This window comes from Saccopteryx leptura, chromosome 2 (genome assembly GCF_036850995.1).
Source record: "Saccopteryx leptura isolate mSacLep1 chromosome 2, mSacLep1_pri_phased_curated, whole genome shotgun sequence".
Lineage (NCBI taxonomy): Eukaryota > Metazoa > Chordata > Mammalia > Chiroptera > Emballonuridae > Saccopteryx > Saccopteryx leptura.
The window spans coordinates 51,459,887-51,476,606 of NC_089504.1; the positions used below are offsets into that span (position 1 = coordinate 51,459,887).

The 16,720-nt window shown below is 41.1% G+C and overlaps 1 protein-coding gene across 1 annotated transcript; it reads left to right on the top strand.

Moving 5' to 3' along the window:
• Positions 1-3,475: 3,475 nt before the first annotated feature.
• RFK (riboflavin kinase) lies at positions 3,476-14,690 on the top strand. The gene is made up of 4 exons (XM_066367964.1): positions 3,476-3,869; positions 4,957-5,108; positions 11,758-11,860; positions 12,628-14,690. The coding sequence occupies exons 1-4, from the start codon at positions 3,788-3,790 to the stop codon at positions 12,756-12,758; spliced, it is 468 nt and encodes a 155-aa protein (XP_066224061.1). The 5' UTR covers positions 3,476-3,787; the 3' UTR covers positions 12,759-14,690.
• The last annotated feature ends 2,030 nt before the right edge of the window (positions 14,691-16,720 follow it).

Consider the following 16,720-nt stretch of genomic DNA (forward strand, 5'->3'; position numbering starts at 1 on the left):
TTGTGACCGCAACTCCATCAGCTCTGCTTGGGTATAGGGCCAGACCACAAAGTGTTCCATTACTTGGGCGGGAGGCTGTGGCTGCCCCTGAGGGACTCTTCGCTGCTGGGTCTGTCCTGCTTACAGCCTGTCCCCCCCACACACAGTGCAAACTATAAGCAAGCAAACATATATATCAATTTACAAACTTATTTGATCAACAGCAAGCAGGAAGGTAATTTACAATTTCACAGACCACATATAACTGGCACTGCCCAGCCCCCAATGCAAACTATACGCAAGCAAACATAAAAATCACATTTTACAAACTTATTTGAACAACACACTACATTTTGGGCTGTGGCTTTTCTCTTTAATAAAAATTATTGCAAAGTCTGGACAAAATCTCACACACATTTCTAGTGCTGGGAGGAAAAAAGTAGCCTCTACCTGTCAAGGTTCTTCTGGTTGGTCTAATGATTAAATTGATATGAGACAGATTAGCAGGAGAAAATCTAAAATTTAATAACATGTACACCTCTGGTATACACAGGAGAGACTCAGGAACACCAAAGCCATCACCTTAAATGCCACCTTCAGCTAAAGACAAAAGATGTTGGGGCTGGGGAGTCAGCTATTGAATGTTACTATGAAAAGCACAGGTAACAAGGGTCAGATCATTGTGCAGAGTTAAGGCCAGCTTTCTTCATTGTTTACAGTTTTATAGAGATTTACATATCCTCCTCTTCCTGGTACAGTGAGGGGAAACACCCTTGCAAACAGAGCTTTCCTTTATGTTGGTCAAATAAGTTTGTAAAATATTATTTTCGCCTGACCAGGTGGTGGCGCAATGGATAGAGGGTCGAACTGGGATGCAGATGACCCAGGTTCAAGACCCCGAGGTCGCCAGCTTGAGCGCGGGCTCATCTGGCTTGAGCAAAAAGTTCACCAGCTTTGACTCAAGGTCGCTGGCATGAGCAAGGGGTTACTCCATCTGCTGAAGGCCCACGGTCAAGGCACATATGAGAAAGCAATCAATGAACAACTAAGGAGTCGCAACGAAAAACTGATGATTGATGCTTCTCATCTCTCTCCATTCTTGTCTGTCTGTCCCTATTTATCCCTCTCTCTGACTCTCTCTCTGTCTCTGTAAAAAAAATAAATAAATAAAAATAAAAATAATTATTAAAAAAATATTATTTTCATGTTTGCTGGCTTATAGTTTGCACTGGGGGCTGGGCAGTGCCAGGAATATGTGGTCTGTGAAATTGCAAATTACCTTCCTGCTTGGGAAGGGATATTGTTTTGCTAATGTTTGCTGGAGAAGAGGTTTTTCTCACCAGAAAATTTTGAAAAGAGAGAGAAGGAGAAAAAGAAGCAATGTTTGCAGAGTGAGAGAGGAGAGAACACAGAGTGCTGAAGAAGATGCCAGTTGTGCAGAGAAGAGAGGTGGGCAGATGGGAAACCAGAGCTGAGGAACTTTGCAAGCTCCACTAAGACTGGTGGGGTCTTTGATTTTAGGAGAAACGGGAGAAGATTCTCCTGGTTGTGGAACTGGAGACTGTGTCAGTGGCTTTGGGAACCCTATGTGTTTGCTCATTGGCTGGTGCAAGTGTTGGGCAAATAAAATATATTATGCTCATTTTGTTAAAGATGGCACTGCCCACGTGGAAGCCCCTCGCCCAGGTGATAATATTAGTTGCCCTTCTTGCTTGGGATGGGCATGATTATGTTAATATGTGTTGGGGGAGGGCTTTCATGCCAAAAGGTTTTAAAAGGAAGAGAGATCATGTTGTTCCGGGGGAAGAGGGATTACATTCTAGGAGGAGAGCAGAGAGCAGAGCAGAGAAAGGTCACATGGAGGAGAGGAGAAGCAGCCAAGATGGCAGAGTTCTGAAGGAGAAGCCAGTTTGTGCAGAGAGAAGGAGATGGGAAACAGAGGTGAATGAGGCTGGTGAGGTACAGTCCTTTGATTCTAGGAAACTTGGATAAGTCAGTGGCTTTGGGAGCCCTGAATGGAAAGGGAAGTGTTTTCCCACTGTGTATTTCTTGCCTGCCGGGTACAAGCTAGGATTAAAGCTAATGGCCCACCAGTTCGTGGCTCCATTGTTTCATTACCATCTGTCTGAATCAAATGCGAACCTGCATGGCCAGGCAGCTGTGATGGTGGCAGTGGCTACTGGCTTTACAGCAAGACTTTAATAAAGGAATAGCTCATCATTTTTTGGCTCCACTGTTTCTTTTTTCTTTTTTTTTTTTAAATAGATTTTTTTTTTTTACAAGAACAGAGAGAGAGAGAGAGTGTCAGAGGTCAGAGAGAGGGATAGACAGACAGGAACAGAGAGTGATGAGAAGCATCAATTATCAGGTTTTTTTTCGTTTCAAGACCTTAGTTGTTCACTGATTACTTTCTCATATGTGCCTTGACCGTGGGCCTTCAGCAGACTGAGTAACCCCTTGCTCGAGCCAGCGACCTCGGGGTCTCGAACCTGGTTCCTCTGCATCCCAGTCCGACGCTCTATCCACTGCGCCACCACCTGGTCTTACCATCTGTCTGAATTCAATGAAAACCTGCATGTGAATAGCCAAGACTGCTGACCCTACACCCTTACAAATGTGACTGTCAGGCTTACTTGGTTTTCAGAGCTTCTCCCACATCTGCTTTTTTTAAATATATTAACCAGATTAAAATATCTGTATCTCTAAAGAGGCATATTTTGGGATGGCAAACTCTGCTCCTCTTCAGTAGAGAAAGGTAAAGGAGATCAATTATAACTTCCTTCTCAAGACCAAGGCAGGAGGATGCCTTTGTGATTCACTTCATGTATACAGTATATATTTCAGGAGCTGTAGGAAGTAATGTTTAAAGCGCCAAGTGTCAGAAGGCTCCTAAATTTACAATGCAGTGAAGATCATGCCTTTCATCAGGTTTAGTAAGTTCTCAAGATACAGCCTACAGAAGGAGGGTGGGTGGACCACTGTGTCTCTCATGCTGGGGGTGGGACTGCATCATTATAACCTCTCTCTGGTCACTGACAAGGGCCTGCCCCGCTGGAACTTACATTTTGATATAACTTCAGACCGTAGTCGGAAGGAGGGTTACTTCCAGCAGACAGTCAGGAAAAGCCTTTGTGAAAAGGATATCTCTGAGCTGAAATTATGGAATTTTAATAAATGTTTAAGGGTGGAGTAAGTGAATGACAAGCAACCTAGCGTTTGACAAGGACCTAAAGATTGTTTCTACTTGGCGTCAGTATCTTAAGGAAAACGAGGTAGGGAAAAGAAACACTTAGGACCGTCCTGGGAGCTTTCATAGCTCCCAGGCTGAAAAACAGATTCCCAGGGACAGAAAGCAAGGTCTGGAAAGGAAGAATCCAAGGAAAGACGAACGCGGGAGGAGGGGCGGGGCGGGGCGGGGCGGCCCCAGTGGGGGCGGGACTACGGAAGCCGAGAGAGCTGCGGTCCGCTGGCCGAGAAAGTGTGCGCAGGCCCATAGCGCTCGGCGGGCTGGGATCGTTGGACGCCGCCGGGCCGCCCCCGCTGCGCTTCACGGTTGTTGCTGCCGCCGCTTCCGAGGCGGAGACGCAGTCTCGGAGTCGCCAGGCAGCTTCTGTTGGGTCAGCAGCGGGAGGGTCTTGCACGGTCGTGTCCCCGGCGCCTCACGGCCTGTTGTGCTTCCGCCCGGTCCTCCCGGGCGAGCTGCCGCCCGCGTCCCCCGGCTGGTCCGCGGGGTCCGGGCCCCGCCTCCACGGCAGCTCCGCCGGACCCGCGGACTGGGCCGCAGCCAGCTCCCCAAGCGGACGGCGCCATGAGGCACCTGCCGTACTTCTGCCGCGGCCAAGTGGTACGGGGCTTCGGCCGCGGCTCCAAGCAGCTGGGCGTCCCCACAGGTGAGCGCGGGAGGGCGCGGGGCCCCCGGCCAGCCACGTGGGAGGGGGACGTCAGGCGGGCTCGGGACCGGGCTCGGGACCGGGTCGTGGCGCCGCGGACGGAGGTGACCCCCCCTCTGCGGGTTCCCGCTCTGCTGAGGCGGAGGACCTTTGCTCGGGCTGCCGGAGCGGGTCCTGGCCGGTGGCTTTGAGTTCTCCAGCCACCTGGCTTGCGGGGTTGAAGGCAGGCAGGCTGAGCTGAGTTTGGGGGCCCCTTGGCCGCCCCTCCGTCCGACGTCCTAGAGCTACCAAGCATGGCGCCAGCCTGGCCCATTAGAAAACGTAATGTGGACAGATTAGCCAGATTCTCGATCCAACTGACGTTTTGTTTGTTCGTTTTTGTTTTTTTGACCTGTTAATAGATTGTGTCCAAGTGATCATACAGGCAATTGAATAAGAACCGGATCTATTTTTTGGTCTGTTTACATTAGTTTTTAATAATTCGAATCCTTAAAAATTTGATCCTCCTTAAAAATGCCTGCAGGCTTATTTAAGGAAGTCTTTGAGTTGAGAGACTACATATGGATATTTCGAAAATGAGAATCTTTTCAGGTGATGCCAAAAGACCAGGTCCAAAAATTCCAGCTGTTCATGTATTAATACTTTTCTTCTACATCGAGAGTGTAATCTGCCTGGTTCCTAACCAAGCCATTCAAATCTAATTTGAATTTATACCAACTTTAATAGCATATACACTCTTAAATTACATTTTTATATGCTGTGCACAGTAACATAAATTAATAATTTTGATGCATTTACTTTTTAAATCTTGTAGAAAATAAAATGTGGGGTTACAAATTACAGGTTTTTTACAGTCTTAAAAATATATAATATATATATATACGATATATTGTATATATATTGTTTATATATTGTGTATATATATATATATGAGAAATTCGATCTAGGTTATGAAATGGTGCGATTAACAATCACAGGCAAAACCGTAGGAATCTTGTGAGCCTAATTATTTGGACTAGTTTTACATGCGGTTTTTATAAATAATGTGGTTTTCTTGACACTCAGAATGTCGACTTTTGTTTTTAAGCTAACTTTCCTGAACAAGTAGTAGATAATCTTCCAGCTGATGTGTCCACTGGCATTTATTATGGATGGGCCAGTGTTGGAAGTGGAGATGTCCATAAGATGGTGGTGAGCATAGGATGGAACCCATACTACAAGAATACAAAAAAGTCCATGGTAAGAATGTATTTTGCTCTGTAACTGAATGTGATGGTATGGACACCAATGGTAATCACCACAGAGTCTAAATTCTAGAGTTTTGACTTGAAGGATTTGAAAGTGAAGTATTAGTTACTATTTGATTGGAATAACTTTTTCCATCCTTTCATTTTCAATCTATTTATGTCTGGATCGAAAGTGAATCTCCTGTAAGTGTAGGCCCAATCTTTTTAATCATTCTGCTAATCTCTGCCCTTTGACTGTAGAGTTTAATCCATTTACATTTAAACTGCTTACTGATAAGGAGGGACTTGAGCTATTTTGCTATTTGTTTCCTATATGCCTTATAACTTTTTTGTCCATTACTTCCTCCATTATACTGCATTTTATGTTCAGTTGATTTTTTTGTAGTGACATTTTGATTTCCTTTTGTGTATTTTTTATTGATATTCTTTATGGTTACCATGGAGATTCCATTTAACATTCTAAAAATTAATTTGAATTTACACCAACTTTAATAGCATATACACTCTTAAATTACATTTTATATGCTGTGCACTATAACAAATTAATAATTTTGATGGATTTACTTTTTAAAATTTTTTTTTTTTATTTTCTGAAGCCAGAAACGGGGAGACAGACTCCCACATGCGCCCGACCGGGATTACCCGGCACGCCCACCAGGGGGCGATGCTCTGCCCATCTTGGGGCGTCGCTCTGCCGCAATCAGAGCCATTCTAGCGCCTGAGGCAGAGGCCACAGAGCCATCCTCAGCGCCTGGGCAAACTTTGCTCCAATGGAGCCTCTGCTGCGGGAGGGGAAGAGAGAGACAGAGAGGAAGGAGAGGGGGAGGGATGGAGAAGCAGATGGGCGCTTCTCCTGTGTGCCCTGGCCGGGAATCGAACCCGGGACTCCTGCACGCCAGGCCGACGCTTTACCACTGAGCCAACTGGCTAGGGCTACTTTTTAAATTTTGTAGAAAATAAAACGGGTTACAAATTACAGTTTTTTTACAGTTTTAAATGTATACATATATATCTATCTATATATCTATATATATCTAGATATATATATATTTTGGTTTTGTTTGTATTTTTCCAAAGTGAGAAGCAGGTGGCAGACAGACAGACTCCCGCATGTGCCCAACTGGGATCTACTCGGCATGCCCACCAGGGGGCAATGCTCGGTGTTGCTCCGCTAGCCCCTGAGGCTTGAGGCCATGGAGCCATCCTCAGTGCCCGGGCCAACTTTTGCTCCCATGGAACCTTGGCTGCGGGAGGGGAAGAGAGAGACAGAGAGGAAGGAGAGGGGGAAGGGTGGAGAAACAGATGGGCGATTCTCCTGTGTGCCCTGGCTGGGAATCGAACCTGGGACTTCTACATTCCAGGCTGATGCTCTAATGCTGAGCCAACCAGCCAGAGCCCAGTTATATTAATTTTTTTTTAGGGAGGAATGGAGGGGGGGACAGACAGGAAGGGAGAGAGATGAGAAGCATCAATTCTTTGTTGTGGCACCTTAGTTGTTTGTTGACTGCTTTCTCATATGTACTTTGACCCAAGGGTGGGGGAGGGGGACTCCAGCTGAGCCTGGAGACCAGGGGTCCCCAAACTTTTTACACAGGGGGCCAGTTCACTGTCCCTCAGACCGTTGGAGGGCTGGACTATAAAAAAAACTATGAACAAATCCCTATGCACACTGCACATATCTTATTTTAAAATAAAAAAACAAAATGGGAACAAATACAATATTTAAAATAAAGAACAAGTAAATTTAAATCAACAAACTGACCAGTATTTCAGTGGGAACTATGGGACTGCTTTTGGCTAATGAGATGGTCAATGTCCGGTTCCATATTTGTCACTGTTAGCTGTGACAGGTGATATGATGCGCTTCCTGCGTCACCGGAAGTAGTACTGTATGTGAATGGCATCGCCAATGAAAGAGGTGCCCTTTCCGGAAGTGCGGCAGGGGCCTGATAAATGGCCTCGGGGCCTCATGTGGCCCGCAGGCCGTAGTTTGGGGACCCCTGCTGGAGACCCCTTGCTCAAGCTAGTAACCTTGGGCCTCAAGCCAGCGACCATGGGGTCATTCCTATGTTCCCACACTCAAGCCAGCAACCCCGTGCTCAAGCTGGATGAGCCCACACTCAAGCCATTGACCTTGAGATTTCGAACCTGGGTCATCTGCGTCCCAGGCTGACATTCTATTCACTGAGCCATGACCTGATCAGTCTTAATTTTTATAACTGCTCATGTATTTACCTTTACTGAAGGTAAAAAGTGTTTTAAGAACATGTTTCATAAAATTGAACTTGCCACAGTTTTTAATTCATTCACCCCTTAATTACTTGGTTACCCTGTTAACTTTTAGAACTGCGTACTACTTGTATGGTGCTTTATGATAAAATTGCAAGGTGATTTTTTTCCTGTTTTAAACTGCTTTGAGGTATACTTTCTGCTCTTCTCATAGGACCCACATAACTGAAGTTCTTAATCTACTAGATGAAGCCAAATCTTTCAGTTAGCTCAAGTGTGGCAAAAACAGTTATAGTTCATCTAAATTTCATCCTCTTTGAAAGTTTATAGAAGAGAAATCTATCACAGTTGGCAAATTGCAGTGCTGCCTGACCTGTGGTGCAGTGGATAAAGCGTTGACCTGGAATGCTGAGGTCGCTGGTTTGAACCCTGGGCTTACCTGGTCAAGTCACATATGGGAGTTGATGCTTCCTGCTCCTCCCCTCTTCTCTCTCTCTCTCTCTCTCTCTCTCTCTTTCTCTCTCTCCCCCTCCTCTCTATAAAAATGAATCAGTAAAATCTAAAAAAGTGTCGCAGTGCTAATTACTGGTATAAGCAATAGAACTGGTGCTTAAAATACTTAATAGTGTGTGCTCAATATTTCTCTTATTTTTGAGTACTAAGGATGTGAAAATTATTTTTTGGCATAAATAAGGAAAATAATTGAAAGAACTATTTATTTATTTATTTTTAAGGAATGAGGAAGAAAATAAAAGGGAGGGAAGACTACCTTGACTAATTTTTCCCATGACTAATTTTTTATTATTAAGCTATTCAGATAACAGAACTGTTACTATACAGAGTCAGTTACAAATGCCTTACGAGTCCTTTCATAGTTAGGAGAAACTCAGTTTTCCGTTGGGAGGAGGTTCATGCATTTCAGAATTTTTTGTTTTTCTTTGCCAATAACAGAAATGTATTATATGCCTGTTCAAGTTTTTTCCCTTTTTAAAAAATTGGATTGACTGTCTGACTTAAGGAAGTTCTTAATATGTTCTAGATCCATTTCTGTTGTTGGAACTATATCTTGCAAATATCTTTCACATTGTGTTGCTTTTTTGCCCACTTAATGGATTGATGCCTTTTGAAGATCATAGGTTCTTAATTTTAATATAATTCAATCATTTTTCTTTTATAGTTAGTACTTTTTGTATTTTATTTAAGAAATCTTTGCCTACTCCAGAGTTATGAAGATATTTGTAGTTGTTTTTCTTTTAAAAAATTTTTTTCTTAAAGGCTTAATTGTTTTGCTTTTCTCATCAAATTATTTTTGAGTATAGTATGAGATATAGGTCAAAATTTTATTTTCATACAGATAATGACCCAGCCCATTTATTGAAAATACTCTTTTTTCCTGACAGCACTACAGTGTCAACTTAGTCTTAAGTCAAGTGACTTTGTATGTGTGAGTCCAAAGTACACTCAAGCATTGCATGGTATATAGCCCTCGTTTATCCTGGGGCCATTGCCACATTGTCTTAATTTCTATAGTTTTATAATAGATCTTGATACCTGATTGTATAAGTCCTCCAGCTTTGTTTTCAAGATTTCTTGAATAATTTTGGCCTTTTGCATTTCATTATAAATTTTAGAATCACTTGTCAGTTTCTGTCATTAAGCCCCCCCCCCCAAGATTTTGATTGGCATAGCACTGAATCTGTAAATAATTTAAGGAAAGTAGACATTTTTACCATTTCTCTCAATAATGTTTTGTAATAGTGTCAAGATCTTACATATGTTAGTTTCCTTTCTATTCAAAATTTTGCTGAAATGAAGAATGCAAGTCGAATTTATTGGTTCATAGTACAAAGTCATGCAGCACCGTCTGTCATTTAACTCAAAGCCTTCAATGACAGATGAGAAAACTGAGCTCGAGAGGTTAAGGTATGCCTGTAGCCAAATGTGCAGCCTGAGACTTTTGATTCTTAACTTGGTGCTCTTTCTACAGTACTGCCTAGCTTCTTTTTAGACATTTTGAATTTAACATAAGTTAAGCTCTTTTATAAATCATTTAGTTATCTAACAAAACCAAAGCTCTATTAAGAGTTTTAAGAGTTTTGTTTCTAATATCCTTATTTCCTTCTTTTAAATTGTTTAAATCAGGATATTTTTAATGGGCTTCATAAAATCCATAGCTCCCCTTAATTTGCATGCAAAATTTTACTTAGGGACACATAGAGAGAGCCCATTTTAATAATCTTAAAGGATCATGATTCACCCCACCCTCTAACAAACCAAAAATACTATGAAAGACGAGGTTATTTTATTTGACAAAGAGAACTTGCCTTAATATAAAAATCTCATGATATTTTCTCTTTCTCTTCCCTTTTTCTTTGGACTACATTTTTTTTTTTTTAATTCAGTGAGAGGAGGGGAGGCAGAGACAGATTCCCACATGTGTGGACCGGGATCCACCTGGCAAGCTCACTAGGGGTTGATGCACTGCCTATCTGGGGCATTGATCCCAACAGAGATCTTCTTAGAGCCTGAGGCAGAGGCCCTGGAGCCATCCTTAATGCCCAGGGCCAAATCACTCCAATTGAGCCATGGCTGTAGGGGAGGGGGAGGGGGAGGGAGGGCAGAGGGCGCCAGGAAAGCTAGAGGAGCTAGAGAGGATGGATGCTTTCCTATTTGCCCTGTCTGGGAATCAAACCTGTACATCTACATGCCAGGCCAGTGTTTTACCACTGAGCCAACCAGCCAGGGCTGATGGACTGAATTATTTTAAATGTATAGGGTGAACTTGTTATATTGGTAAGAAAGAATAACTCAGATTTTCATGTTTGATTTCTTTTAAATAGGCCATTCTTATTAAGCATAAGTTGCTCTTATTATCTCTTCATTGATTTTGTTGAATGATCTAGTAATACTCTTAGCTGATTTGTAATAGCTGCTTCAGATCTAAGGATCACTTCATAGATTAGATTTTCTTAAGTCATACCTTTCAAAATAAACCCTATCTTAAGTTACATTTCTAAATTGTAACGTTTTCACTTCCTACTGCCACCATCCTAGTCCAGCCTCAACTGTCTTCTGTATTTGCTTGCTCTTCACATTGGTTTCTCTGCCTTTTGAACTCATATTTCTTTTTTCTTTCTTTTCTTTTTTTTTTTTTTTTAGCTAGAGAGACAGACAGGAAGGGAGAGAGATGAGAAGCATCAACTCATAGTTGTGGCACTTTAGTTATTCATTTGATTGCCTCTCATATGTGTCTTGACCAGGGGGCTCCAGCCAAGCCAGTGACTTTGAGTTTCAAGCTAGTGACCTTGGGTCATGTCTGTGACCCCACACTCAAGTCAGTGACCCTGCACTTAAGCTGGATGAGCCTACACTTAAGCTTGTGATCTCGGGGTTTCTAACCTGGTTCAGTGCTCTATCCTCTGCATCAGATTTGTTCTTTATAGGAACCTACTAAAATTCAGATTTCCAGAGTGACTTCTGCACCACTTTGCTTCAACACTTGCTGTACCCATTTGTTCCATCATTCCCGGATCAGGAACCAGCTTGGGCTCTTCTGCCCCACATCAGCCTTCAGCTCTGCCTAACCTTCAGAAGTTTCTGTAACTGGTGTGTGGCAGAGACTCATGGATCCTGAGTAACTTTAGAACTAGTTCTCTTGGTGGTAACATCTCTTAATACTTTGACCATTACCCCTTTGGTGTCTGTGTTCAGTTTTTTTCACCTTGATAAGACTTAATTACTTTGCTGCATGTTGGGGTTTTTTTTGTTGTTTTTTTTTCTGAAGCTGGAAACGAGGAGAGACAGTCAGACAGACTCCTGCATGCACCCGACCGGGATCCACCCCGGCACGCCCACCAGGGGGCGACGCTCTGCCCACCAGGGGGCAATGCTCTGCCCCTCCGGTGCGTCGCTCTGTTGTGACCAGAGCCACTCTAGCGCCTGGGGCAGAGGCCAAGGAGCCATCCCCAGCGCCCGGGCCATCCTTGCTCCAGTGGAGCCTTGGCTGCGGGAGGGGAAGAGAGAGACAGAGAGGAAGGAGAGGGGGAGGGGTGGAGAAGCAGATGGGCGCCTCTCCTGTGTGCCCTGGCCAGGAATCGAACTTGGGACTTCCGCACGCCAGGCCAATGCTCTACCACTGAGCCAACTGGCCAGGGCGGTATTTTTTATAAACAGCAAATCATACCAGATTTGTGATACAACATCTATGTTACTCAGTAGTAATGTTTACATGTAAGGTCAGGGCCAGGAATCGGAGCAATGGAGGCACGGCATTTAGATTTTAACCTGTCTTTCAAAATTTGATGAGGATTCATATTTCATTTAAATTACTTCTCCATAAATGTGTGTATTTCAAATTTCAAGTATTCTGTAATCTGATTGCAATCTTTTAAAAAAACATTTCTTGATTATAGGAAACTCATATCATGCATACTTTCAAAGAAGACTTTTATGGGGAAATCCTCAATGTGGCCATTGTTGGCTACCTTAGACCAGAAAAGAACTTTGATTCTCTAGGTAAGTTCTTAGATCATCTTAAGTATTACTGCAGCTACTTCTGCTTCTACTAATAATAACCATGGCAGTACAGCTAATATATGCGCATTTAATGTGTGCCAGGCACTATTTTAAGTGCCTTATATGAATTAACTTATTTGATCCCCACAGCAACCATATGAAGAACTAGTCTCTCCATTTTGCAGATGAGGAAATTGGCACAGAGAGGTTATATAATTTGCCCAGGGTAGCATAGTAAGTGATGGACCACAGATTCAAACCCAGCAGGCTGGCTACCTCTCCAATAGTATAAAGTTCATAAAGTCTTTATTTCCTTTTCATATTTTAAGGAACAAGTAAGAATTAATAAACTGTAATGAATAATGGATGCTTTGCAATGCTTGGTGTAAGAAACAAATCAAAACATTTGAAACATGGTATCAAGTATCTTAGTGTAGATTGATAGTTTTAACTGTAGAGTTTTATTTACAAGTGTAAATGCTGAAGTGAATTGATAGTGAATATTTGTTTCTTCCACTTGGTATTTGTGTGCACTTTATTGCTAATACCTTTCTCTGAGAAATTGCACTAACACTGAGACATCTTTTGTGTACTGTGACTTTTTACTTAAGTCTGGAAGAATGCCTAGAACATGCAATTACTGGACAACCACCCTGTTCCAGAGACAGCCAGCCTTGAGGGGAGTTTTTAGGAGAGGTTGAACAAAGGAGTAGTAAAACCTGTAGCAGCAATTTTCATCATCTTTACCTGGTATGTTCTCTCTGCAGAGTCACTGATTTCAGCAATTCAAGGTGATATTGAGGAAGCTAAGAAACGACTAGATTTACCAGAACATTTGAAAGTCAAAGAAGACAATTTCTTCCCGGTTCCTAAAAGCAAAATAATGAATGGCCACTGATGAAAAATTATCTTATTTAATCATTCACTGTTTTCTTGTATTTTACTGCTCATAACTATGCAGTCTCGTCTTGGTTATATTTAAAAAACCAAACATTTTTCTACAGCTGTGAATTAGTTTGAATAGTACAGTGTAACTATCATTATGCTTTAGCTGTTCAATTAAAGCCATTATGTTGTAGTACTGAAAAGATTCATTTTAAAAATCAAGATTCTTTTTATGTAATGTGTGGCTGAAGTTTACCACTAGAAAGGTCTTAACTGTCTTACAAGGAAAATGAAATGTGACTATAGGTAAAAAGGCGAATCACTAGTTTGAGATGAAAAGTAATTCTCGTGGTAAAATACTATCATGTATGTACTCGAATAGCATGTGCTGCTAAGCAGAGAAGGTTTATAAGAGGAAATGTATTAAACGGATTGATAGTTTATTGTAAATCTAAGGGGGGAGATTCATACTTTGTAATTTTTATATTTTGTGCATTAATATATTACTACAAACATGAAGATTGTGAAACTTTAATCATTTCATTTATGAGGTCAAATCATTGTATTGTGTTCATTTTTTTAATAGCTGCCTCAGTTCTAATTGGCTTAGATGCCCTCTCCTGTCAGGTTTTTGTGGTTTATTTTTTTGTTTGTTTGTTTTTGGTCTTTCTCTTAAAGCACTAAAATTAGTGCTTTTTGAATTTGTAGTTTTCATTTTTGTGTTGTATAGCACTTTTCTCTTTTTAAGAGTAGATATTTTCAACATCTTTCTTGACTTTGATTTTTTTCCTTTAACTAATCGCCTTTACCAAGTTTTTTTTTCCCACTTATAATATCCTATGACTTACAAAGGATTGTATCTATCTCTACCATTCCATTCCTTTACTATATAAAAAAGCCCCAAAAACTTAATCTTTAGGTTTTTGCAAAGTTTAAATGAACACAGTAGCAGTTCATTTATATATACCAGTTTTCTGAAGAACACAAAATACTATTTTCCTCTACGGATACTGTGTAAGAGTCAATTAACTATGAAATAGAAAGTTATTTATTTTTTAACATGATTATATGTTCCTAAGCAAAACAAACTGTTTCAGTTATGCACACTGTAATTTGATAAGAGTGCTTGTAGCTTGGGGAAAGGTATAAATAAGTTTTAAGTTAAATAATCTTTATACTATACATTTTTTCCGCCTAACAACTAACAAGTGATTTTTGACTATTGGAGACTTTAGTTTATATTGGCAGAAAGTTGAAATTTTTCGCTACTTAGGAAATTAAGATTATAGGTTCTTTTGGCCCCTGAAGCCGGACATTGTATTATTCACTTTGCAACAGATTGGTGGGGGGATGAAGACATGTATGTAGGAGGTAATGTTAAAGATAACTTATTACAAATCATTTTTCTCTAATCTACACAAACTAATTTTAACCAAAATACACATTTATAAGGTATTAGGATAACATCTAAAGTTAATGTTAGAAAAGGGGAAGCATGGATAAATTCAGTGGGATTGTGTTTTACTTTTTGGTATATGAATTTATGATAGCCTGTGTAGTGTGACTTTTTCTCTAAAAATACTTAGGAACTGTAATTTCATGTTATAAATCTTGTATTGAAAGAAGCCTCAAGTATCAGTGGCTTTATGAAATAAAGAATGAAACAGACATGAAAAGTGTAAAACCAGATTTGTGTTTGAATAGATTGCTGCTAATTATGTCCTCAGTAAGTGTGTGGAAGTCCTTTGATATGTGTCACCTTACATTTTATTAAATTGCCATCACTTTTGAAAATTGTATATTGTGTGGGTTAGGAGTTAGGTAATGGCATCTTACATTTTTTTAAGTTTTACTTTATTGATGAAAGAAATTGCAATAGTACCATTTTTGATTGGTCTGAATGATTTCAGGTTTTGCAATAAATCTTGACTAAGTGATGTCATAAGTTTGCTCACCTCTTATTTATTCATTCATTAATTCAACTGTAGTTGACACGTATTATTTTATATTTGTTTCAGGGATACAGCATAGTGGTTAAACATTTATATAATTTACAGCGTGATCCTCCTGATAAGTCTGGTACCCACTTGGCACCATACAGAGTTTTTACAATATTACTAACTATATTCCTTATGCTGCACTTTATATCCCTGGGATGTGTTTTAGCTACCAATTTGTACTTCTCAATCGCTTCACCTTTTTCATCTGGCTCCCCAACCCCCCTCCTGTCGGCAATCATTAGCTTTCTGTATGTGTAAGTCTGTTTCTGTTTTATTTTGTTCTTTAGAGTCCACATATAAGTGAAATTGTGTAGTATTTGTCTTTGTCTGTGACTTATTTCACTTAGCATAATATCCTAGGTTCATTCATACTGCTGAAAATGGTAAGGTTTCATTTGTATGAATGTACAACTTGATCCAATGATGGACACCTAGGTTAATTCCATATCTTGGCTATTGTAAATAATGCTGTAGTTGGCCCTGGCTGGTTGGCTCAATGGATGGAGCATCGGCTTGGCGTGTGGACGTCCTGGGCTCAATCCCCAGTCAGGGCACACATGAGAAGTGACCATCTGCTTCTCTCCCTCTCCCCTTGCTCTCTTCCTCTCTCACAGCCAGTGGCTAGATTGGTTCAAGTGTCAGCCCCAGATGCTGAGGATAGCTTGGTTGAATCGAGCATCAGTCCCAGATGGGGGTTGCCAGGTGGATCCCCAGTTAGGGCACATGCAGGAATCTGTCTCTATCCCTCTTCCTTTCACTTAATAACAAAATAATGCTGCAGTGAACATAGGGGTACATATATCTTTTCAAATTAGTGTTTTGGGTTTCTTTAGATAAATACCCAGAAGTGGAATTGCTGGGTCATAAGGTAGTTCTATTTTTAATTTTTGAGGAACCTCAATACTGGTTTTCATACTGGCTAGGCCATTAACAGTTCCATCAACAGTGCTCAACGGTTTCCTTTTCTCCATATCACCAACATTTGTTGATTTATTGATGATAGCTGTTCTGACAGGTGTGAAGTGATACCTCAGTGTGGTTTTAATTTTTTTTAATGTTTATTGATTTTAAAGAGGAAGGGAGAGGGAGTAAGAGAGACAGGGACATTGATATGCCCTGTCCAGGGATCGAACTGGCTACCTCTGCTCTGATATGATGCTCTAACCAACCAAGCTATCTGGCCAGAGCTCATTGTAGTTTTAATTTGCATTTCTCTATGATTAGTGATGTTGAACATCTTTTCAGACATCTATTGGCATCTGAGTCCTCTTTGGAAAAGTTGTTTATTGAGGTCCTCTTCCCATTTTTTAATTGTTCATTTTTTGATGTTAAGTTATATGAGTTTTGCCTGACCTGTAGTGGCGCAGTGGATAAAGCGTCAACCTGGAAACGCTGAGGTTGCTGGTTCAAAACCCTGGGCTTGCCTGGTCAAGGCACATATGGGAGTCGATGCTTCCTGCTCCTCCCCCTTTCTCTCTCTCTCTGTCTCCTCTAAAATAAATAAAAAAAAAATAAAAATAATTTTAAAAAGTTATATGAGTTTTTTTTTGGTTTTTTTGGCAGAGACAGAGTCAGAGAGGGACAGACAGGAAGGGAGAGAGATGAGAAACAGTAATTCTTCGTTATGGCTCCTTAGTTGTTCATTGATTGATTTCTCATATGTGCCTTGACTGGGGTGCTATAGCAGACCAAGTGACCCCTTGCTCGAGCCAGCAACCTTGGGCTCAAGCTGTTGAGCCTTGTTCAAACCAGATGAGCCTGCACTTAAGCTGGCGACCTTGGGGTCTCGAACCTGGGTCCTCTGCATCCCAGTCTGACACTATCCACTGCACCACCGCCTGATCATGCATGTTGTATGAGTTTTTATAACTTTGGATATTAACTTACTGGATGTATCATTGGTGAATATCTTCTCCCATTCAGTAGATTGTCTTTTTTGTTGTTGATGGTTTTCTTTGTTTTGCAGAAACTTTTT

Coding starts and splice junctions, on each gene's coding strand:
- RFK (XM_066367964.1), top strand. CDS start 3,788: ATGAGGCACCTGCCGTACTTCTGCCGCGGCCAAGTGGTACGGGGCTTC. Junction 5,109..11,757: donor AGAATACAAAAAAGTCCATG/GTAAGAATGTAT, acceptor TCTTGATTATAG/GAAACTCATATCATGCATAC. Junction 11,861..12,627: donor AAAGAACTTTGATTCTCTAG/GTAAGTTCTTAG, acceptor TTCTCTCTGCAG/AGTCACTGATTTCAGCAATT.